This window comes from Peromyscus leucopus, chromosome 8a (genome assembly GCF_004664715.2).
Source record: "Peromyscus leucopus breed LL Stock chromosome 8a, UCI_PerLeu_2.1, whole genome shotgun sequence".
In the NCBI taxonomy this organism is placed as follows: domain Eukaryota; kingdom Metazoa; phylum Chordata; class Mammalia; order Rodentia; family Cricetidae; genus Peromyscus; species Peromyscus leucopus.
Genome location: NC_051085.1, coordinates 14,900,735 through 14,925,642, shown reverse-complemented (window position 1 = coordinate 14,925,642; position 24,908 = coordinate 14,900,735). Strand labels below are relative to the sequence as shown.

Sequence of the window (24,908 nt, the reverse complement as noted above, 5' to 3'; positions counted from 1 at the left end):
CAGGCCAGCCTGGTCTACAACAGTGAGTTTAGGGCCACCATGACCATGTAGAGAGACCCTGTCTCAAAAAAAAAACAACAACAGTAAGAACCCCCAAACAACCAAAGAATATGACACACACCACTATCGTTTGTGGTGCCATTAATTCATATATTTGTTTCAGCATACATGGGCAATGTGATGTATGTTATCTTAACAAGTTTCCTACAAATGGACATATTGCAAAGGCTTGACCCCCAGCCCATGATGCTATTAGAATTTACTGGGAGGGCTGAATGGGAGGAAGTCAGATACATGGAGGCATGCCCTTGAGTGGGGTATTTAACCCCTGCCTCCTTTTTCTTCTCTTTGCATCCAGTGGTTGTGAGGAGATCTACTTTGCTACACCACATTTGACACCACGCCCTTCCTTGCCACGGATGGTAAAGCACCAGTACACTCAGACAGTTGAAACCACAAACCAAAACAAACTTTGATCCCCATAAGTTAGCCATCTTGAGTGTTTTGTTACAGTGAGGTAAAGCTGACCACTTGGGTTGGTTCCACTGGATGACTGTTATGAATGTGGCTGCCATATGTGTTCATGATCCAAATACAGTCAACTTTTTAAACGTCTACAGTTGCTTTATTTATTAAATTCTTTCTCCATTGAGAATTTTAAATCCACCTAGGTTTTTTTCTAGTTATTAAAGTGAATTTATGGCCTGGGTTTATGAGGATATGTTACAGACAGAACTGTTTTCATCCTGATACCTTGACATTAAACGAGCATATGTTTTTTTTTATTTAACCTTTTATTCATGCTTTGTGGATTTCACATCATGCATCCTGATCCCACCCATCTCCTTGTCCCCTCAATCTGCCCTCTGCCTTTGCAACCTCCCCACAAAGAAAATTTAAAAGTAAAACCAAACCAAACAAAACCAAACAAAAATAGAAACATAAACACACACACACACACACACAAACACAAATCAAATAATAATAATAATAATAATAAAAATCTCAGCACGGAAGCTGTAATGTGGCCCAGTGAGTCACACAGTATAAACCCTTTAGTCCATACATCTTTACTTGTAAGTATTCTTTGCTATGAGTCACAGGTCTGGTTCGAGCCTCTTGCTTCTGCTCCACCCTGGATACTGGGCCCTCACGGGGACTCCTCTTGGATATTTATTCTGTTGTTGCTTTGTGATCATGGAGATCCTGCAGCTTTGGATCTGCAGGTCTGGTGCCTTTACATGCTACAGCAGTCCACAGAGGGGGTGGCTGTTGAGGGTGGGTCAACTCACAGCCCTGGTTATGGGCCTGGGTCTGTCAGCCTGCCAGCTCTCCCTCATTGTCACCACCAGGGTGCGCTCTCCAGCACTGCCTCACCCAATGCAGCAGATAACAAGCAGAGGCGGCTTCTCTTGTTCTTAAACCCTCAGGGTCCAGCTCACTGGCGCTCACACTACCAGGGCCAGCTCTACTGTTTTGCCCCGGCGAGGTGCACGGCTCACTCTCTGGATGGCTGCACTTGGTGAGGGGCAGGGCCAGCTCTCCCTTTCTCATGACCCTGAGGTTGGCTCTCCCACCTGCTGCAGGTGGTAAGGGGTGGGAAGTGAGGGTATATTTCCCTTACCCTTGCATCCCATGGCATATGAGGCAGGGGAGCAGCTTTTCTGCTCACTGGCCCTGCTCCCCTGCCCCCCTGCCAACAGGGTCAGTTCTAGTGTGCTGCCCAGGCGAAGTGCTGTTCCCACTCTGCTGGGTGCTGCAGCTGATGAGGGGCAGGGCCAGTTCTCCCACTCTCAAGGCCCAGCGGCCATCTTTCTCACCTGCCACAGGTGGCAAGGGGTAAAGGGAAGAGGAGCATTTTGTGTTCCTCACGCATGCTACCGCATGAAAGATGGGGGTGGGGAGAAGGGTTTGCCCTCCTGCTCTCATGTTTCCCGGGGGCCCACTCGTCTGCCCCCCCCCCCTGCCAACAGGGTCAGCTCCACTGTGCTGCCCAGGTGAGGTGCAGGGCCTGCTTTTCCCGGTCCTGAAGCTGGTGAGGGGCAGGATCAGCTCACCCACTCTCGTGACCCCAGGATCAGCTTTTCCTGCCTGCAGTAGATGATAAGGGGTGAGGAGCAGGGGGCAAAAGGGGTATCTTTCCCTAGCCTGCACCACCATGGACAGACCTTGGGGGCTTGCCGTCCCACTCTCCTGTCTTCAGGGTCTGCTCACCCACACCCCACCAGCAGGGACAGTTCTGCTGTGTTGCCCTGAGGAGGTGCAGGGCCTGTTCTCCAGAGTACGGTGATATTTTATTTGTACTGAAATGTGATTTTATTTGTTTGTTAATAAATAAAGTTGCCTGGGGGTCAGAGCTAATAGTAAGTCCATAGCAGAGCTGGGCATTCATGGTGCATGCCTTTAATCCCAGCACTTGGTAGGCAAAGCTAGGTAGATCTCTGTGTGTTCAAGGATACAGCCAGCATGGAGACATGCGCCTTTAATCTCAATACCAACCATAGAAGACCTGGAGGTCTGTATAGATGGGCAGCGACAAGGAGGTCATGTGGTTGGGTTTACAACCAATGAGAAGGCAGAACAGAAAGTCTTTATAAAGACAGACACACAGGAAGTAGGTCTCTCTTGGATAAAGAGGTTAGCTGAAGCAGGAAGGATAAGGCTCTTAGCTCTGACCTCTTGGGCTTTTATCTTTACATTGGCTCTGCGTTTCTTATTTAATAAGACGGTTACTTCTACACCAGAGTGGTGGAGTCATTGAGGGGCAGGGCCAACTCTGTGCAGCCCTATCCTCACTGCTTTTGGTGGTAAAAGGAGTCATAGACATCAACACAGATGGCAGCTGTGGCAGAATCATGGACCCAGACATGGCTCATAGCAGTCTAGGCCCAGAGCACACCATGGCCCTGGGAGGCAGCATGGCTACTCAGATCTACACGGCCCCAGCAGAGACTCTACCCACAGATACTAATGTAGCCTTAGGTGGTGGCCCAGGTCCCTGACATCTGTATGGCCCTTAGTGGCACTACGGGCCATAGACATCAATGCACACTCCGTCTGTGATTGGAACATGGACCCAGACATGGTCCTGGGCAGCAGCCCAGGCTCACATGTACCATGGTCCTGATTGGCAGTGCAGGTCACTTAGATCGGCAGGGCCCAACAGCAGCATGGCCCTCGAATCCCCACATGGTCATCCCAGGTGTGGGCCCAGCTCCTGGGCATATGCACTTGGACCAGTATGTGTTTAACCTTTGACTTTCATGTCTTTATTGAAAACGGAGACCTGTTAAATTATTTTTAAAAGGCATATGCGTTTGTATATGACATCTCTTCTTTTTTATTTCATGCAGCACATTTTAACAGTCTTATTGATTTTAAAGGTAAAGAATTAAAGTCTAATTATAAGAAATGGATTTTTTTAAAATATTTTTATTATTATACATGTTCTCTGATGTATTTACCAGAAACAATCCGTTAAGAGTCTGAACCAGAGTGCTGGATGAATTCAGACTCTAAGAGAGTCATTTCTTAACCTCTGAGCCATCTCTCCAGGCCCCAAGTAAATGATTTTTAATGTTTACTTGATCCTAAATTAATTGAAGGGAAAGAAAATGTGAACTATAGAATATTCTCTGAAGACATCTTCAAGCCTTGTCTGATGCTTTCTGTTAAACCATTTGGTGAAGGATACCAATGCTCATGGTCACCTTTGAAATTAATATTATGGCACGTAACCTCAGCACAAGTTAATCATTTTGTTCATGAATTGTGCTTTATGATTAATAGTTAAGTGAGTAGAATAAATTAATTTTAATGTTAAAATATGGCCTCCGGCTAACACATTTTTATATGATTAATTCACGTGGCAATTAAAATTCTATTCCTCATTTATATCCCAGATGAACTTTAAGGGGATGTTTTTCATGTTCTTGTAGAATATTTTGTCGAATTTTTCATTCTGCTCCACAGTCAAATGATGTTTCCAGTCTCCAATGGTACCTAATGGGAGAAGCACAGGGCAGCACCCACGTGAGCAAGGTGCTTAAGAAGTGTATGGCAGCATCTACCATTCTCTACAGCTCACACTGCACATCCCTGAGTTCTCAGCAGGGTTTGGTTGGCTACCTCTCCTCTCATCACTGAAGAACGTCCAGTAGAAAAAACTTCAGAGTAGCAGCATAGCAAATAGGCATCACTAAGCTATTGCCACTGAGTTATATCCAATTTTTAGAAAAAAAAGAAAACCCTTTAAAAGTTAAAAAATATATTAGAATTTTAAAAATACATTTTACTGTGTACCAATCATTATACTAAGAAAACACTCATACTTCAAACACAATATATTTCAAACACAACCTTATGAGGTATGTTTTTTTTTTTTTCATTTTAAAGAGAAAAAAATGAGACCCAGAGGTTTTCAGCAAGTCAAGTCAAGGTGACGCAGAACGTTGAAAGAGCTAATGTTATAATTTTACTGTATAAGAATTTGAAATCATCACTATGCTAGTTAAAATGAAAGTAGACATTTGGGGTCTTCAGTTGTCAGAGACAATGATATGATTGCATTTGGAACAGAGGGCAAACTATCATGGGTAAGACATTTAGTCTTACTGAGAAATGAGATGTGAGAGTTGATGTTAAGTGGCAGAAGAGAAAAAATAAAAGTTTTTGAAAAATATAAAAATCCAGATATTGCCGGGCAGTGGTGGCACACGCCTGTAATCCCAGCACTCGGGAGGCAGAGGCAGGTGGATCTCTATGAGTTCGAGACCAGCATGGTCTACAGAGCTAGTCCAGGACAGGCTCCAAAGCTACAGAGAAACCCTGTCTCAAAAAACAACCAAAAAAAAAATCCAGATATTAAAATACAAGCTAATGCTCATAGTAATGATATGTTAAAAGAGTATCAAGAGGGAAATGCTTATTCTTAACCACATCTCCTGGCATATAATGAGATCATAATAAGTTTATTGCCCATTTACTTAATTGAATTCATATTAGATAAAGTTATTAAGATATCACTCTAATTTTTATGATGAAAATAATCTCACAAGGAGGAAACAGCATTTTAAACATTATCTTCAATATAAACATACAGTATGTTTACTTGTACAATATCCTAGAAAAAATAGTGAGTAAACTCTTCTTGTCTAGGAGTTCATGGTGCTTCATGTCTGTAATCCTAGCATTCAGGGAGGGGTATGGTGCAGAGACAGGAGGATTATGAATTTAAGCCAGCCTTGGTTGCTTGGGCTACACTGTAAAAAACACACACTCTCCCTCTCCTGATCTCTCTCTTTCTCTGTCTGTCTGTTTCTCTCTCTGTGTCTCTCTCTGTCTGTCTCTCTCTCTGTCTCTTCTCTCTCTCTCTCTCTCTCTCTCTCTCTCTCTCTCTCTCTCTCACACACACACACACACACAAACTGAACAAAACAAAACAAAAACCAAAGTAAAACAAAACAAAACAACAAAACAACAACACAAGATTAATTAGAATCATCACTTCTAACACATCTATTGCCTAGGACAAGACTGCTGACATACGTTAAAAGATTAGGATGTATGGCCCAAAAGGAAGGAAAATCATATCTATTTAGAAATTGAAATTGTCAGCTTTTTTTTTTTTTAACACTACTAGAAACCCTTCAGGTTCTCTGTCAGCTAAAATGTTCGATGCTTCCTAATGTCCTTATCACCTGGAGAAATACATTGGAAAACACAGATTATTTCTCCTAGGCACTCCAAGGAACACTCAACATTTTTTTTTCTGCTGTGGACCACTAAATATCACCTTTGCGGAGGAACTTTCCCTCCTCATTTCTTGTCCCAATTTCATTTTTTATAATATCTTCATAATTTGCTCGTGGGTCAGATTTCATGTTCTGAAACGTAGATTGTCTCACAACAGCATCCACGTCCTCATCACTCAGTTTTTTCTCCAGAAAACTGCAGATTTTAAGCACTGAGCTTCTGAGGTCCTGAAAAAGTCATGGGTTGAGGAATCACTGACCTTATAATGGGGGTATAAGTTACAGCTAACCGTGTTACATGAACAGGTAGAATTTACATTTGAAATGCAAGGATTCTTCAACATGTGAAAACATCATAGGAATAGGGTGAAGAAATAACTGAAATCATTATTTATTATCATTGATACAGAATAAGCCATTAATAAAACACAACTTTTTTTGAGACTCTGTAGCCTGAAGCTGGCCTGGATTCAATATGTAGTCTAGGATGCTCTGAAAGTTAGGATGGCCTTCATGTCTTAGCATCCCATGGGCTAGGATTAGAGGTAGGAGCTACTACACCTGTCTCAATATCTTTGTTAAATAAAAATATTAACATACTTGTCGTAGAATATTAAGATGTATTACTTTTGTTTATGTTGCATTTGTTTAACTCTGTGAAGCTGTGTTACTGTACCTGTCTAAAGCACCTGATGGTCTAATGAAGAACTGAACGGTCAATAGCAAGGCAGGAGAAAGGATAGGTGGGGCGGGCAGGCAAAGAGAATACATAGAAGGAGAAATATGGGAGAAGAAGCAGCCAGAGAAGGAGGAGGACTCCAGGGGCCAGCCACTTAACTACACAGCAAGCCATGGAGTAAGAGTAAGATTTACAGAAGTAAGAGAATGGGAAAAGCCCAGAGGCAAAAGACAGGATAATCTAAAGTTAAAGAAAGCTGGCAAGAAACAAGCCAGGCTAAGGCCAGGTATTTATAAGGAAGAATAAGCCTCTGTGTGTAATTTATTTGGGAGTTGGGTGGCAGGCCCCCCAAAAGAGCAAAAACAGCTAACGACACAAACAAGCAGCAACAGTCAAGTACCTCAATGCAAAATACTGTGTATTAAATACTTAGAGCCAGAATCACATTTGGTTGAGAAGAATAGGATCATTTTCTTCTGAGGTCTGCAATAAGCTAGATTTTACTACTTCTATTAATTTAACATATTACTGGGAAATGAGAGGCAGAGCATTTAGTCAAGAAAGAGAAACATACCATCTAAATTAGAGACAAAGAAGTAAGATTATCCCTGTAAAGCAGACTGTATGATCTCATATGTAAAAAGAAAAACTAGGAAAAGCACAAGGATCTGCTAAAATAGTGAGATTTTACAAAGTTGTAAGATACAAAGTCAAAGTCAATATACAAATATTAGTTGAAAGTTTAAATACTAGTAATGAGTAATACTAAAGCAAGAAAAGAAAAAAATACACGAATTTTGAAATGGTAGGATTAAAAAACCTAAGAGTAAAGTTAAAAAGGCTAAAGACAGGTCCACTGAAACCAACAGAACATTGATGGAAGTAGAAGAAAACAGAAATAAACAGAACAGTGTCCTACACTCATGAATTGGAGGACAGTTATTTTAAAGACACTAGACAAACCAACCCACAAATTCTATGCAGTCTGAATGAAAATTGCAATGATTTTTTTCATTTTTGCAACAACAAAAAAAGAAAATCTGTCCAAAATTCATATGAAATCTCAGAGACCCTGAACAACCAGTTTTGAAATAGAGATTAAATTTGGAAGAGACACATTTTCAGATATCAAAATTACTTTGTTACACTTCACTTATTTGTTGATTTATGTATTTGTGTGTGTGACACACACACACACGCACACGCACACGCACACTCAGTCACAGGACACCTCATAGGAGCTGGCTCTCTTCTTCCACCATGTGTGTCTCAAGGATTGAATTTAGGTCATCTGGATCGGCAGCAAGCCCCTTTACCTGCTGAGCCATCCATCTTTACCCACAAAAAGTAACTTTAATGTCATGTGATTCTATTAGTGTGATAGTGACTTGAAGACAGCCATGAACCAATAGAACAGAATAGGCTTCGCAGGGATCATCTCTCACTTATAATGGTCAAATGATTTTTGATATGACTGCCAAGAACTTTACATGGGAAAGGTCATTCATTTCAACAAATGTTCTTGGGTAAATTGGATGTGCATATGCAAAAGTATAAAGCTGAATTCTCACCTTAAAATGTATGTCAAACAACTGAAATTTGGGTCAAACATAAAAGTAAGAGCTTAAACTTCAATGCTCTTACAGAGAGACTTAGAGGATTTCACAGTGGTGTTCTGCATATCCCTCTAAAAGTACAGAGACAAAATAGGATGATTTACGTCAAAGGATTTCACAGTGGTGTCTTGGATATGTCTCTACAAGTACAGATAGCTAAAGAAAAATGAATTGATTACATTAAACTTCATAACTCCTATGTAAAAGGGGACCTATTCAATGGAGTGAAAAGTTAATCTATAGGATGGGAACAATATTTATAAGTCATTTATCTGATACAGGATTATGCCTAGAAACCACCACAACAAAACCAGCTCAATTAAAACTTTAAATAAATCATCCTCAAAGGGATTCTAGAAACATCTATTAAATGGAGGAGAAAGATGCTCTGTATCACTAGTCACTTGGGAAATGGAAACGGACAAGAAGAGCCTACCACTTGTAACCTATTATGATGGCTCTTCCTTAATAACTGACATAAACCATAAGTGATGCTGCTGTTGGTGGAGTATAAAGTGGTACATCTGTAGAGGAAAAATGTATGATGCTTCCTTCACAAAATAAAAGCAGAATCAACATATGCTCCAGCAACTCCACTCCTGGCTTTCACTTCTCATTTCAAAACAATTGAGCCCAAAAATCTCTGAAAGATTTGCACATCCATATTCACAACATCAGTATGCACACCAGCTCAAATGTGGAAACAAGCCAAATATATATAGATCACAGAACATAAATACAATGGCATACTATGCAGACATGGAGAGGGAATCTTGACATGTGATGCAACAAGCCTTGAGGACATCATAGTAAGTAAAATTAAGTCAATAAAAATACAACTGCCTGTTTCCACTCATACCAAATATTGAGCATAAAGAAATTACTGGAGGAGGAAAGCAGGGTGGTGATGTTCAGGGACTGAGAGGAGGAAAAGGAAAAGTTATGGTTTAATGATCCTAGGGTTTCAGTTTGACAAGCAGAAAAGGATTTGGAGAGCAGTAGTGACAAATGGTTGCATAACAAGTCATAAGAGTGAGATGGCAATTTTACCTTATGGACTTTAAAATCATAATTAAGAGTGCAATTGGGGTTCATAACATGACTAGGGATATAGTAGTTGTTTGTGAGAGACTAATTTTACCCAGAAAAGTTACAATATTCTTCATGATGATGAAGTACTACCTCCAATTCAAGAACAAAATAAATAAATAAATAAATAAATAAATAAATAAATAAATAAATAAATATGAATGAACACGTGGATTTTCTTTGTCAATGTAAGAATGAATACCGATTTAGAGAAGCTTGAAATCTCTTCCATATTTAATGAAAGCTGAACTCTATACATGAAATACAAGAAACAGAGATGTGTTTGCATGTGGGAACCAGATGATTTGGGGTCCTGCTAAGCTGACCTAAGTGTGTTAGTCTCTATCTTTGTATGTGTTCATTTGTGGAAGAAATTTAGTGTGTTGTGGTGAATAAAATAATAGGATTCTAATGCTAATCACTTTGATGCACAGTGACTGACCGAAAAACCAAGACCTGAAAGAACATGAAAAATAGAACAATGCAGCTAAAAAAAAAAAAAAGAGAAAAAAAGATGATAAGGCTTTGGGTGCTACCAATAATGGAGTTCTTGGAATAATTTTAACATAATACTATATTTAAGGAGGTAAAAGACAAAGTTTTGAATTGCCCTTAACCCAATACTATAAATGAGAACAAATTAAAAACAGACTGTCTTTAATTAATGAAAAGTAAATCTCAGTGAATAATTTTAGTAGAAACTTAATCTCAGACAAGCTCAGCAAAGTCAAACTGGGAGCCAGGGGTAGGAGCAAGCACTCAGCATAAGGCCTTCATGGAGAACTTTGCCTGTCTTGGGTGAGGTGACACACGCTGTTAATTCCAGGACTCAGGAGGCAGAAGCAGGAGGATCTCTGTGAGTTCAAGGCTAGCCTAGTCTGAATAAAGGGTTCTAGACAAACCATGAATACACATTGAGATGCTATCTAAAAAAAAGAAACCAAGTAACAAAAATAAAACAAAGAACTGGTCAGTTCTAGTTTATGGCTCTAATTGTCCACATTTTGTAATAGTTATGTGACTCTCTGCTCTTTGCTGGCTCTCATTAGGTAGTGAGCATGGAAAACTATAGTAAAGTGGATCTTCATGTCAGCTATAGCATCTCTGAGTATATAGCCAATAGAAATGAAGTCACCATCCAAAACTTATTGTTATCTAGTGCTATTGCTGTACATTTTCAACCACAATATGTGGACTCAGCCTAGTGTCCATCAACAGATGAAAGAGTACATAATTTATGATATGTGTCATACAATATATATATATATATATGTGTATATATATATAATAGATTATTACTCAGACATTAAAATGAAATGAAATTCTGTCATCTGCAGTAATATGTGTGAAGCTAAGGACATCAGGTCAAGTGAAATAAGCTGGACAATGAGACAAATGTCTGTGTTCTCTCATCTGTGGAAACTTAAAAGTCAACTTTTAAGGAGAATCGTGTTTAATAGTGATCGGGGAGGGTCTTGGGAGAAGAAAGGAATGGCAATTCGAGAAGAGTGGAAAGATGAGATCAGTGCACACTCTACTCCTAGGCTGGAATATCACACCAGATGCCATTAATGGATGCCATTGATATGTAATGATCAAGTTTTTGATTATGAAAGCAACTGCTGCTGTGAATTTTTTGAGGTTTCCTTGACACAGGTGGTCGCATGAGAAGGGATCACAAGAGATGACTGTACAGGGAGAAGAGAGTCCTGAGGAAGTCCAGGGAGTGAGGCAAGGCAGGACATTAGGAATCATCTCCAACGCAAAGCCCAAAGGAGAATTCAAGAATGAAGAGAACTGGGAGAACACGGTTTCAACCAAGAGAAGAACAAGGCAAAAGCAATCATTTAAAAATACAACTTTCTTATCTTACCTTCTTCATATCTTCATAGCTCAGGAACATAATATTGAAGTCATGTCTGTGTTCATATCAGCCTTTGATGTGGTCAAACCAACAGCTTCCTATCACTGAGAACAAAGGTAAGGAGTAAGAATGTGGCGCATGCCTTTAATCCAAGCACTTGGGAGGCAGAGCCAGGTGGAACTCTGTGAGTTCAAGGCTAGCCTGGTCTATAGAGTGAGATCCAGAATGGGCACTAAAACTACACAGAGAAACCCTGTCTTGAAAAATCAATCAATCAAAAAAACAAACAAACAAACAAAAAATTGTCTACCTGTGTGTGCATGTAGTAAACGACAAACTCTCTTCTTCATTTTCTGGTTTGGAATTTTCGGAAATAAAACAGAGTCCCTGCAATGGACATCTATATCCCTTCTTAAAATGTTTAATGGTTTAGGGGAACAATAACCTGACATTCATAGAAACCTGCCTATATAAGGAGTAGGAAGGAAGCAATCCAGAAACTCAAGGACCTGAGACTGCAGATGACTTTAGAACACACTGTTTCATTTTCCTACTTCTCCACAGAGGGCACGCGTATCTATTGAAACTCTTGTTCTCTATGAGGCCTGGGCAACCATGTTCACTGTCTACAGTGGCACAGAATCTGAATAGAGATCATGACTCCACATGCTATGAGCCTCTTGCATTAGTTAATCCACCTAAGTATTGCAATGAATAATTCCACCGCTGCTGTATAAGGCCTTCCACAAGCCCATGCAAAGCACACACTCACCCTCAGCATTTGCTCTGCCAGAATGGATTACTCTGCCTTTGTCACTAGTTGGAAGGAATTAATAGACTATCTGTAAACCAAAATAGTTCCTACACGACATGCCTTTGCAACCTTGACAGTCCTCAAGTGGTGTCTAAAGATAGAAAACCCAGCTGATGACAGATAGAGTAGACATTCAATTGTCCCTAGAGATGAGTTCTTTGGGTTCTGTTTTTTGTTTGTCTGGTATTGTGCTTCTTGTTCTGGTATTCTTTTTCTTGTTCCTTTCAGGAAAGCAGGGCATTTCATTGCTCTGCTCCATTTCTTTGAATTGTGTTCTGTAAAGTTTGAGAATTTGGCTAAGTGTGTAATTAGCTTTTGTGTAGCTCATTTGTGTCTGGGTTGATGAATTAATACTTACCTCTCCCATCTAGAAATGTTTGCAGAAAATTTTCCATAGAATTTTCAGCTTCAAGGTTAGCCATCAAATTTGTAAAATGAAAATAGGAGGTCAAAACATCTTTAGGATTTCTGTAGATATAAAGAATCTGTAAACAGAATTTATTATGGGATTATTTCCTTAAAAAACATTGGTTATGCTTATAAGTTTTAAAAACAATTTTATAGTATTTGATTATGACAATAAGCATAATTATTTCTTCTAGTCCTTAAGCTGTGAAAAGTCAAGTGGTTATTATTTACTTTTTGGTATTATGGAGAGTACTGTAATAAACATCCTTTCTCCACGGTATTTCCTACATGTATAAGAATGTAGCTCAATTCTCAAAAAGCAATATTATTTATAATGTTAATAAATACTGATAATTTGCCTTATATGATCAATATATATGGTATAAAATTTTTAATTAAAAATTTAAAGGAAAATTATTTTGTCATGAGGGTCAGTTGATGAGTATTATGTCATATTAGATGTATAACTAAGGTAGCAATAGAGATAAGTTTAAAAACAAAAAACTAATAGTCATATTGATATACCTAGTAATCCACATGTAATCTTCAAAGAAAAATGAATTTTTCCTTCATATCTTTCTGAAAAATAACTTAAACATTAGTTAAGAGTATAAAAACTCAAATACAGAAATAATAATCTGGGGGAGTGTGACCACAATACTGGCACCTCGGAGTCTAGGCAGGAGGAGGAGTTCATGCCATCTTTGGCTCCATGCCAGGCTCTCACAAGAAAAAAAATGAAATAAAGGAAGGGAGGGAGGAAAAGAATAAGAAAGGAAAACCAAAACTCAAAGAGCATATCTCCAGGCTAAAATGTGAATTTATTTAAAAGAAAAATCAATCAGTTTGATAACACTAAAATTAAGAATGTTATTAATCAAAACATGCATGAGAAGAGCAATGCAATTGAGCTAAAATAGATTCATATTTAGAAGTGATGGGAAGCAAACTGATCAGGAGAATGTCATAAAATGTTGGGCCTTTTCACAGAATCAAAAATAACTATGGCCAATAAACATAAAACATGATTGCTTCCATTATGAGCATGAGCATGCAAATTAAGATACATTTGAGACACCTTTTGGTAGCTGTCATGCTGATAAACCTTTAAAAGTCTGATCTGTCACGTTACTAGAGAAAAACTAAGAACTCATCTACTGGACATTTCAGCAAGAAATGACTAATCTGCTTTCTTCAGAGATACTGCAGAACCTCCACAAATTGAATCCTCTGATAATTGTGGCTCTGCAGTTTTTGGATGGATTCTAGGGAAGATGGTGGAAGAGTACCCAGGAGACATACTCAAGAATGCCCATAGCAGCTACATTATAATAGTAAAACATTGGAATAACCTAATTATTCAGTACTTGGAGAAGGCATTTCGTGGGTACAGTAAGTGACTAAGCTCTATGACCTACTTTGATTTTCTTGTTCTTGAGATCTTTTGGAACTAAATAATATGGGAGGTGGGAGGTAAAGATGCGTGGTGATGGCATTTTGGCAAAGTCCAAATTATGAACATTGTACTCAAAGAATGGCGTTCTGTCCATGGTTTGGACATTTTCAGTACTGTTTCGGTGGCCCTCAAAATAAATCGAGCTGAGGATCTGTTGAGTCCAGATGGTACCTGTAAAAAGAGATAGCAATCTTATTTTCAATCCTGAAGTAGGTTTCAATAATGAATCCAACAGTAATGCCATAATCTTCGACGAGTTTAGAGCTTTCCTTTCCTTAAACACTCCAAGTATGCTTGGATATGCCCACTTTTCATTCCCTGTTGCCTGTATGTAACACTCAAGTTGGCAAGGTTGAAATCAACAACTCTGTTCCTTTCTCACTTAAATATATGCGGTGATTTGGTAGTGATAATCCAGATTATTCTTGCAGCGTCCGTGTATTCTGGGCTTCGTGTGGGGTCTTTCTGGTAATATTTAACTGCTCTTGGCATATAACATTTGCAGACATTAACAGGTAAAGTATAGTATCAATACATATGGATACATACAGTGGAGCCAGATCACATCAGGGAGAGTGGCATTTCTGACTTGCTGCAAGGTGTTTTGTTTTTTTTCCCTATTTGGAGCCTTCTACATTATTTCTTAATTTTTATAAAATATAAAGTAGTTACTGAATGCCACTTTATTGTTGCTTATGGGAAATTCTGACTTATTTCTGAAATTACTTCATTATTTCCTTGCCATTTAAAAGTGTAGAAAAGCCAATAGAATTAAATTTCCAGTTTCCATCCCCTTTGGAATTGCTTTGTCTGCTCAGATACTTCTCTGGCATAGATCATAATATACACGTTGAAAGAGAAAACCACAGATTTCGATGTAATTGACCTCTGGTCTCTTGACTATTAGATCAAGTCATACAGTGGAAGTGTTTGAGAAATACATGCAAAATTCCAATTCTATTCCCTTTAAGAGTAGACCCCATGGGATCAAATACCACAGTGCTGAGGTCTAGCCTTGTTTATTAATGGCTATTCCAGATAATTCGTTGGTGGCGGTGTAGATTTGATTAACCAATGACTATTCCCAGTGAGGAGTGATAGTGCATCATTTGTAGCAGAGGCTGAAATTTTGATAGAACAGATCATGTCAAGACATCACAGACTGATAACAATGGAAGTGTTGGCATCCTGTGTGGTACAATATAAACACTCATCACCCGTTTTTAGTCTTCCTGAGGACCTTCAGAAGCACCCAGTGGCTGTCCAGGGGCTCGTTATTTAGTTACTATCTACAGTGAAACAGAGTGACTGCCTCCCAGAGTCCTTTAAGTTCTGTGTACCACATTAAACATCGCAAAGAAAGGAAACAAAGTAGGATTGGATATGAACAAAGAATTGCATATATTGAAAAGTGTCTTTATTTACCGAAGTGGTCCAATATGGATATAAAATCTTGGTATTACTGTTCATGGGCAGCAAAACTAAGCGGGGAGGGGGTATGTGAAATCTAAACACTTCTAGCTTTGCTGTTTAATCTGTCAACTGCTGCAAAAACGTAAACCAAGACTTCCAAGTTTTACCTTCTGCTGAGGTAGAAGTTCCCTTTACAAAGGGAACTTTAGTCCCTCTTCATGTCCAACAGGACTGCATAGTAAAACGGGAGTGTTTGTGCGTACTTGTCCTGATCAGCCTCATAAACCTCAAGAGTAATCCTTCTGGGAAACCTCACTGCTTAAGGTTGTTTTTTTTTTTTTTCCTTCTGTTTTTGAAAATTTTAAGTAGATTACAGTTGTCTTGGAAATTTTGTCAACAAAATTCAATGTATTGGAAATTTAAGCATTGTCTGAGATAACAGTTGACGGTGTGTGGAAAGGAGAATAATTATGCACTTATTATCAAACCAAAACAAATACGAATGCCATATGACTTACTCATGCCACTCACCAGATTTTGGAAATGTGATTAGGAAGACATCATCATCTCTAATTTCGTAATCATCCATATTTTCCACTATGTCCATTTTAACTAAAGATCTTTCAAAATTATAGCCTTTGAAGTTAAGTAAATATTCCTTTTTATGGTCCATGATAATTCACCTGGAAATAAAAATCATAAAATTTTCTTCACAATCATAGTATTTTCCAATAGTGAGTAATGCTTGTTGAGTGGTCTACATGTACCAAGCACCACTGAAATGTCTCTCACGTATTAATATTTACTACAATAAACATATTACATATGCTAGGCTACTAAAATTTGCAATAATCTTATGTCACTACATCTTACTATCACTATATAAAATCTGAGGAAACAAACATAGCAGGAAGCTAGAAAGATTGTTCTATGATTCCATATGGGAAAGGTAATCTTAATCTACACACAGATGAGAAAAGAGGGCACAGAGAATACAACCAAATCCTTCAATGTTGTCCAGCTGCTCGACTTAGAAAGACTTGACAAAAGACAATTTGGGTACAGAGACCACGTTTTTAACTAATGAGTTTCTTTGTATATTATATTTTTATTATGTATACTTTTGTTATGAAAATAAGAAATTCTGTTAAGGACTATGCTTCTATTCTTCTTTTCCTAGAGTATGGATAACCTGCTGTCTCTGTGGAGTATTTCTGAGACTTGGCATCTGAGAGACCATTTCTAATATTTTTTTGCCTGGCTAAAATCCATGGTCCTTAGAAACATCATTCTTGTATAGTCACAAATATTGTATGAAAATGTTTATTGTGATATTATACTTTTCAGCAGAAGAATTTAAAATAAAAATATAGCATATTTTTTTTATTTTATGATACAAAGCACCATGTATCCATATGGCATTTTTGTACATATTTTGGGGGGTGATACTCCCACACTCCTCCAGATCTCCCCACCCCCATCCCTGCAGATGTCCACCTTCATTTTTCTTACATGTCATAAATGTTTTATTACCCCAGATGTCTTCCTTTCTTAAAAGCTTTTCCCCTTTTATTGTCTCTTTACCACTTGCATGACTTATATTCATATTCCCATATAACTGCACATATATAAAAGCTGGAAGCTAGGATCTGTGTGTGATAGAGACTATGTGCCAATTCATCTCAGTGAGCCTGAGTTAGCTCATTTAATATAATCCTTTTCAGCTTCATTCATTTTCCTTCAAATTCTATCATTCCATTTTCTTTTTTTAAATATTTACTTGTTTGTTTATTTGTTTGTTTGTTTATTATGTATACAGTGTTCTGGCTGCGTGTTTGCCTGCAGGCCAAAAGAGGGCACCAGATCTCATTATGGATGGTTGTGAGCCACCATGTGGTTGGGGGAATTGAACTCAGGACCTCTGGAAAAGCAGTCAGTGCTCGTAACTGCTGAGCCATCTCTCTAACCCTCATTCCATTTTCTTTACAGCTGATTAGAATTCCACTGTACAGATGTACCACAATTTCATTATCCATTCATCAGTAGCTATATATTGAGACTGTGTCCTTTTCTTTGTTATTGTAAATAGAAAATTAATAATAGTATCAGTAAAGGCCCATTAAGGGAAACAAGTTCCTTCTGGTCGACAGAAAGAAATCTCTGACCTGGGTGGAGATCTAAAATTACAGTTGGTCAGTGCCATGACTTGGCTATGGGACCCTCTAAGAAGACACACTTACTTTAAACCATGCTTAAGAGATAAGAGGAACAGTTGGCCTTTTACTGAGGTAATGTACTTTTCCTTCCCAGAATTGCAGCTCTGTAGTCAGTCCCTATAAGCTACCCTGAGTTTCTGTTGGGTTTGCTCAACTTTTCTTTTTTCTTCTTTTTTGTCTTTCACTTTCAGACATTAGGCAGAGGTAAGTATGCTTTCTCTGGTATGGTGGGCCTTTTCACCCACCTCTCAATCTCCCACCCTACCAGGGGGGCTGCTTGTCCACCAAGTGGCTGACCTCTGTACTATCTCAGCTGAAATGGCATGCCTTACCCTTCCTCTTCTCTGTCTCCCTCATCCAAGCTGCTGCTGAAGTTTCCAGCTTGCCTGCCATGGAGGTTTTCCTTTTACATTCATTTAAATAAAATTGTCCTTTGGTTTACATTTCTGTCTGTTCTTAAACTTGCTATTAAGAAAAAGACGCCCGAGAGGGGACTCTGATGTTCCCAGTAACATGAATGATTTTGGTAGACTCCCCCCAAATTTCAGGTAACACATGAATGTGTTGTCTACAGAATGAATCTGTATCTCTGTGACAGTGTGTAGACTCTCTTGGGTATGTGCCCAAGAGGAGCAGAGCTGGCTCATCTTGTAAGCTTGCACTCCCACTAACAGTGCTCACATCCTAACCAGTGTTTGTAGTAACGATGTAAAGTAAAAAAAGAACGTGAGTGGGATGTGGTGAGCAACACAGGAACGTGCTGATGAGCTCTCCACGGGATAACCCAGGGGCAGTGGCAGAGCCTCCATCTGTGATGTAGGTCATGGTAGGAAAACACTAGTTTCCATAGCAAGGGAAAAACACATTTCAGAAAGCCGAACAGAAGGAGACTCCAGAGTCTGTTTCAGAGGGCTCAGCTTCAGTGAAGGGTGAGTGTTACTACTGGGGGCTGGAACCACAGCTCAAAACAGAGAAAGCCTTAATATTTGTACTGTGCTTTTAACAGCAGTGCATGTTAAGGAGAGGTGGAGGGACACACACACACACACACACACACACACACACACACACACACACACAAAACACTCACACAGACAGAGATAGAGGCAGAGATGGGAAGGAGGGAGGGAGAGGGAGAGGGACAGGGAGAGGTAGAGATGGGAAGGAGGGAGGGAGAGGGAGAGGGAAAGGGAGAGGGACAGGGACAGGGAGAGGGAGAGGCAGAGATGGGAAGGAGGGAGGGAGAGAGAGAGGAAGAGGGAGAGGGAGAGGGAGAGAGAGAGCCACAGGGGTGGGAACTGCTTATGGGAGGGGATGGGGCAGTGCTAGGAAACTCTCATAGAGGGCTGACAAAAAGCCACTTTAGCAAGAATCTTAGTGAGCTGGAGGTTAGGCCATTCTGGAGGCAAAGATCCCTCCCTGCATGGCTTATCCTGGAAGTTCAGAGGAAGTGCCACGGCACCATATTCTATCGTCTGTCCTACAGAATATTTCTAGCTAGAGAGGGAAAACTTTGAATCAGAATGCAGCAATGCTCTGTGATATGGGTATCTGTTTTAGCCATGGCTTGCGGTGGACTCCAGAGCCAAGCCTGGAAACTGTGCCCATGTGAGAGACCTGTAGGGTACACAGGGTCAAAGGGGCCAGTTTATCTTTAGACAACATAGCACAGATATTGATACAGTATGAGCCAAGACAAACAGTGCAGGATGTTAATAAGTGAGCACAAAATCGATGACACCAGGGATCTGTAGACAGTAATATATACTGTTATACAACCATTCCTTGCAAAAGAGATACTTTTATGTGATTCTGTATAAACGTGTCCTTAAGGAAAGAGGCCTGAGCTTTCATCTTCTCCCTACCATTTGACAGTCTACCTGCGTGTCTCTGTAGGCCTGTGCCTGTACCTCCGAACAGTCCCGAGAGCCAGCGAATAAAGCACATCAGATGTGCCTGTGGCTCCTTCCATTCCCTTCCATCTCCTGGCCTCCCATGACTGGCACAGGGGCTTGGATCTTACAGGACTATGTACAGACCACATCCCGTAATATGCTCTCTCTCTCTCTCTCTCTCTCTCTCTCTCTCTCTCTCTCTCTCTCTCTCTCTCTCTCTCTGTCTGTGTGTGTGTGTCTGTGTGTCTGTCTGTCTCTGTCTCTGTCTCTGTCTCTCTGTGTGTGTCTGTCTCTCTCTCTCTCTTGTCTCTGTGTCTCTCTCTCTGTGTCTGTCTCTCTCTGTCTCTGTCTTTCTCTCTGTCTCTCTCCCTCTCTCTGGAGTTGTGGACGTGGTGGGGTCTCCTGCCTCAGCATCCTGAGTGGTAGGATTATTTTAGGTTTTCTGTTTGTATTTGCTTACTGTTTTCTTTTTCATTCTCCTCCTGGCTGGTTCTGACTTACCTCCATTCTCATCTTTACTGTTCCCCCACTGCTTTTGACTTTTTTCTCTTCTTCTAATTTTTCTGTTCCTCAAATATGAATTACTAGTCTTTCTTGTCTGTCTCCTGTCCAGCCCTCCTCTTGCCAGCCCCATTCCTTTATTTGTCCTTGTTATTTGAGTTGAGACAGTTGCTTATTTTTAACTAGCTGTTACTATGTTTTCATTGTGGACCTATCCACCAGGTGTGGCTCTTTCCATAGTGTTCTGCTCTTGAAGCAGAAGTGACGCTCACGCCTGGTGCCTTGAAGCTATCTGGGAGGTTATAACTGCTGAGCTACGCCTGAAGTCCAGTGGAGTAAAAGGATGCCTCAACCTTACAAAAACCCTGTCCTCCTTGAACACTGCCAGCCCTACCAGTGAAACAATATCAGGAATTAAAACACTACAAGTAATCCCCCAAACAGAAGTCCCAGCACAGCACCATGAGGAACAGGGCGGCCATAAATCTGAAAAATGCTGACCTACTACTGTCATGGACTCGGAGAGAGTTTGGTGAAAGATGGCATGCGTGGAAGAATGAAGCCGGATAACATTCTCTCCCTCTGTACAAAAGTCAATTCAAAATCTGCCAAATACCTTCAAGACCAGACACTCTGAAACTACTAGAGAGAAACAGAAAGGAAAACACTTTGTGAGGTTTTCTGAGGACTCCCCACAGCTCAGGAAATAATACCGAGAACTAAAAATGGAAGTTGAAGGGTTTCTACACACCAAAGAAATCGATTCATTCAGTGAACACACAGCCTACAGGATGAATGAAAGTCTCGATGCTTGCTGTGGGATGTTCCATATGCTGTGAATATGTATTGCTCTGATTGGTTGATAAATAACGTGCTTATTGGCCAGTAGCCAGGCAGGAAGTATAGGCGGGCAAGCAGAGGAGGAGAATTCTGGGAAGAGGAAGGCAGAGTCAGGAGACACCAGCCTGCCATCCAGGGAGCAGCATGTAATGATACACAGGTAAAGCCACGGAACACATGGCAACATATAAATTAACAAAAATGGGCTGAGTTTAAATGTAAAAGCTAGTCAGTAGTAAGCCTGAGCTAATGGCTGCAGTTTTAATTAACATAAGCCTCTGTGTGTTTACTTGGGTCTGAGTGGCTATGGCCCAGGAGGGACACAGAGAAACTTTCAGCTACAGTTGCTTACTATACCTGTGACCGGATACTGATATCCAGAATTTTGTTTTGTTTTGTTTTTGTTTTTTGAGACAGGGTTTGCTTTGCTGTGTAGCTTTGCTCCTTTCCTGGAACTCACTCTGTAGCTCAGGCAGGCCTTGAACTCACAGAGGTCCGCCTGCCTCTGCTTCCCGAGTGCTGGGAATAAAGGTGTACGCCACCACTGCCCAGATGATATCCAGAATGTATAAACAACTAAAAACTCCCACAGATATAAAAAAGCAAAAGCCCGGAAATAGACTAATGAAACGACTATATATTCATGTTTTATCTCATTCCTGGACCCTAGATTTTCTGATACACAAAACCACATATAAATGAGGGTCTTGGGGAGGAAAGGAGATTGCAGTAGGAGAAGGGGATATGGTAATAAAGGAGGTGTTCCTGCTGGAAACTCCACCTCAGCTCCTCTCCTCCCTCTCTAAACCTTGCCCTCCTGAGCTGCTCAAGACTGCACCTACAGGCTGTTTAAGCTCTGGTCCATCGACCTACCACATGATTTCTCTTCTTCCCCTGAGATTACCCAGGAACGCTTTGCTCAGATTAAACCTGGTCTTATTAATTCAGCTTGATTTAGCTTATTGCTTTGGTGGAGAAACCCACTACCGGGGATTCAAAATACTTACCAGGGGGCATGGAGGTAGATATGTTCAAAGTGCATGATAAATTAATGTTTGAATAATATTGTCTTTATTAAACCTGGTGCAATGGAGATATGCCAATAAACACAACATTGATCTAACCAACAGCAGGTATAAGGATGCTTAAAAATAACAGCCAGTTGTGTGTGCACTAACATCTTAGTTATGTGAAGTATGTATTGTCATAAAGCATATGAATAGGCACAGATGAGTAAGAAATATAATGAACATAAAATAGTAACTTAAAATGCATAAACACAATATTTGATAGACTAAAATGATTAAAATTCACCTGTTAGTAATTACTAGCAAAATTGCAATTAACATAATGTCCGATAACAAAAAGTTTTAAATATTAGATTTTTGACTTAATTATTAGTTTTTATTTGAAATTAACTTCAAGAAAGTGGTAGCTAAAATAAAATAAGAATAGCTATGCTAATTCAATGAATTTACTTTCATTCAGAGAGAGAGACAGAGAGAGAGAGAGAGGGAGAGAGAGAGAGAGGGAGAGAGAGAGAGGAGAAAGAGAGAGAGAGAGAGAGAGAGAGAGAGAGAGAGAGAGAGAGAGAGGATAGAACTTAAAGAAAGATTACATCTTTGCAAATTCGGTCCAGACAAATATCTGCATAGGATCTGTCAGATAAATCTCTATGTAATGCTTAAATAGATTAGAGGATGCCATAGTTTCTAATAGCATTAGAACTGCAAATTGCAAATTTCAGTTGTTTACTCCAAAAGAATTTTTGTGTACATTAGGAAAATAAATGTGTCAAAGTCTAAAAATACAGCTCTGTCTAAATTGCATGCCAGCAAACAACATTTAATTTTTTTTAAACCATCTAAGTCACTTGATCGATACAAGTCGAGGTTTAGATTTCTGTAAAGAGGACATAGAAAATCTTTTATGTTAGAGTCACCTGTGTAAAGCCTTTGGAGGTTGTTGAGTACAACTTAAAAATATGACATGAGCCTCTAGTGATTATCTTTCTGTGAGGTGAAGTCCAGGCAGCCCGACTAGTGAGTAATAGGAACAGAAGACCTGGGGTCTGCTCACAAATAATGGTTTCAAGATGGTAGGTGAAGTGACGTGTTGACATTGCCACCATGAATTTCCCATTGAGTTACCCACCTACTCCCCACATTACTGTGATTTCCAGAAAGTCTGGTCACTGAGCAGTGTGTCAGGCTGCCCCTAGAAACACACTGAAAGAAACTGTCGTTCTTTGTTATCTGTCATGATCGGCCACTCAAGTAGTCTGACTTTGACAGTATTAAGAGAGAATTTTAAGAGCCATGCCTCTCAGAAGTAAAGGGAGAAAGGTGTGTGTGAGAAAGATTCATACAGAACCTTGACGTTGGTGTTGCAAGGTGGTCTGCATTTCCTTATTATCATTTAAGTCCAAAGAAAGGAGAAAGTCGGAAAATTCAAGAGAAAAGAACAAGCCATGCAGAGGGAAAAAAAAATAAGGCTTGAAAGATGCCAAACATCTACCTTTTACTACTCACGGTTGCAGATCAGCAGAGGAAACAAAACCAAGTCAGCTAAAATGTGAACGAGAGGCAAGGACTGAAGGGTGGCTGAGGTACAAATAGTCCTGACGGGGTTTGTTTTGGCAAATGAGTACCGATCTAGGGAAGGCACTAGTAGTTCAGCCTTGATAAATTGGGTAAAAGTTGACTTCTGTAAAAACCTGCCATGTTTTTACAGGACCTACAAAGAACCACAGGAAAACAAGGTTCGTATTTACTCAGTTATTGACTAAACAAACATATGATGTATTTGAAAAGGGAGCCAAGATGATCTTTGATGATCAGCTCAGATCAAAAGTAATCCTGTTCAAGCCTATCTTGGGTTCTGGGGCTGGGTCCATTCCTCAAGGTTTTGTCTCCACTATCCCATGCTCCTGTGCCATGGAGCCCCCTCTCCCATTACAAAAGCAGTTTGTAGCAATAGAGGGTTCAGTGGCTGTTTAACCTTGCTGAGTGAGCAAATTCATTTTCAAATGCTCAAAGTGTCCTTTTTAGCAATGATTTTCCAATCCTGCTTGTTTTCTTTTTACTAGATATAACCTGTCCTTTGTTTTCTACAATAACAGGCTTTTGCCCCCGTTCTGTCCACCTCTCTTCTCTCATGTCTTAATCCATTCTTCGGTCTTCTGTTTCCCACATAAGCTGCTCTTAGGTAATGATGGTTCTCGGGTTCCCACAAAACACAGAATTTGACCCCAGGAGAGATTTTTAATCTGCTTAATGTACAAATTTTCCCTGAGAAGGGAACAGGGCATCATCGGAGGGTAATTTAATCTTCTAAACATCAAAGTTGTTCCTGTGTGCTCAGTGTTGCAAACCGAAGCAATGTTTGCAAAGTAATCCATTTTGTGAGGGCACAGGAGTACAAAATGTGGAAATCAGGGTAGTAGATGACTCACCCAAAGGAACAGCCTAGCTAAGCATTTCTGACTGTACAACACTAATTGTCACTGAGCTGAGTGTTTTCAGGCTCCTATGAGATAACTGGATCTTATATGTATCGAAGGAAACAGAAAAACTACACACACACACACACACACACACACACACACACACACACACACACGCACACGCACACGCACACGCACGCGCGCACACACGTGGAGGGTTGCGCAATTGGAAGGAAATACGAGCAATTGTTGATGCAATGATGGGGAAAGTATGGACAAAATTACTTTTCCACTCAAAGGACTTTGGTTGAACTTTGAAAGTATGTAAAGATAAGAAAATTTAGCACACCAAGCATGGCAGTGTGTACCTTTAATGCCACCACTTAAGAGGCAGAGGCAGGTGAATCTTCATGAGTTCCAGGCCAGCCTGGCCTACATAACAAGTTCCTAGTCAGTTAAGGCTACATAGTGAAATCTTGCTCAAAAAGCAAAAAAGGATTTATCTAATCAAATAAAAGCATAACTATCAATGAGTCTGATTCATTGTACATGATTTCTTTAAATTAGTTAAAAAAAGTAAACAACCCAATAGAACAAAGGACTGAAATCATGAATAAGTATCAGTGCAAAAGAAATCTGAATAGGGTATTAAGATATACACTAAACTTTCTATTTTTGCCACAATCGTGGCTACTTAAAATATTTCACAGAAATTAGATCATCATATCAATGTTTTAATCTAAAATATCCAATTTAATTGTCTTGCTTGGAAAAGTCTATTACAGGACTATTATAAAACAGTATGTGATGATGTCTGTAACCCTTGTGGGTATTTTATTCAGTTTTGGATATTTCATTTGTCAGGAATATTAGTTTCATTGATGATAGATATGTGAATTAATCTATTTGCACCCACACT

General features: G+C 39.8%; 1 protein-coding gene across 1 annotated transcript; it reads right to left on the bottom strand.

Moving 5' to 3' along the window:
• Positions 1–3,753: 3,753 nt before the first annotated feature.
• On the bottom strand, positions 3,754–23,168 carry LOC114696862 (amine sulfotransferase-like). Its single transcript, XM_028874807.2, is given in 7 exon segments — positions 3,754–4,002; positions 5,795–5,981; positions 11,011–11,105; positions 12,174–12,300; positions 13,642–13,850; positions 15,624–15,775; positions 23,076–23,168. Coding segments are annotated over 6 exon segments (882 nt in total). The 5' UTR covers positions 15,766–15,775; positions 23,076–23,168; the 3' UTR covers positions 3,754–3,880.
• Positions 23,169–24,908: the final 1,740 nt, after the last annotated feature.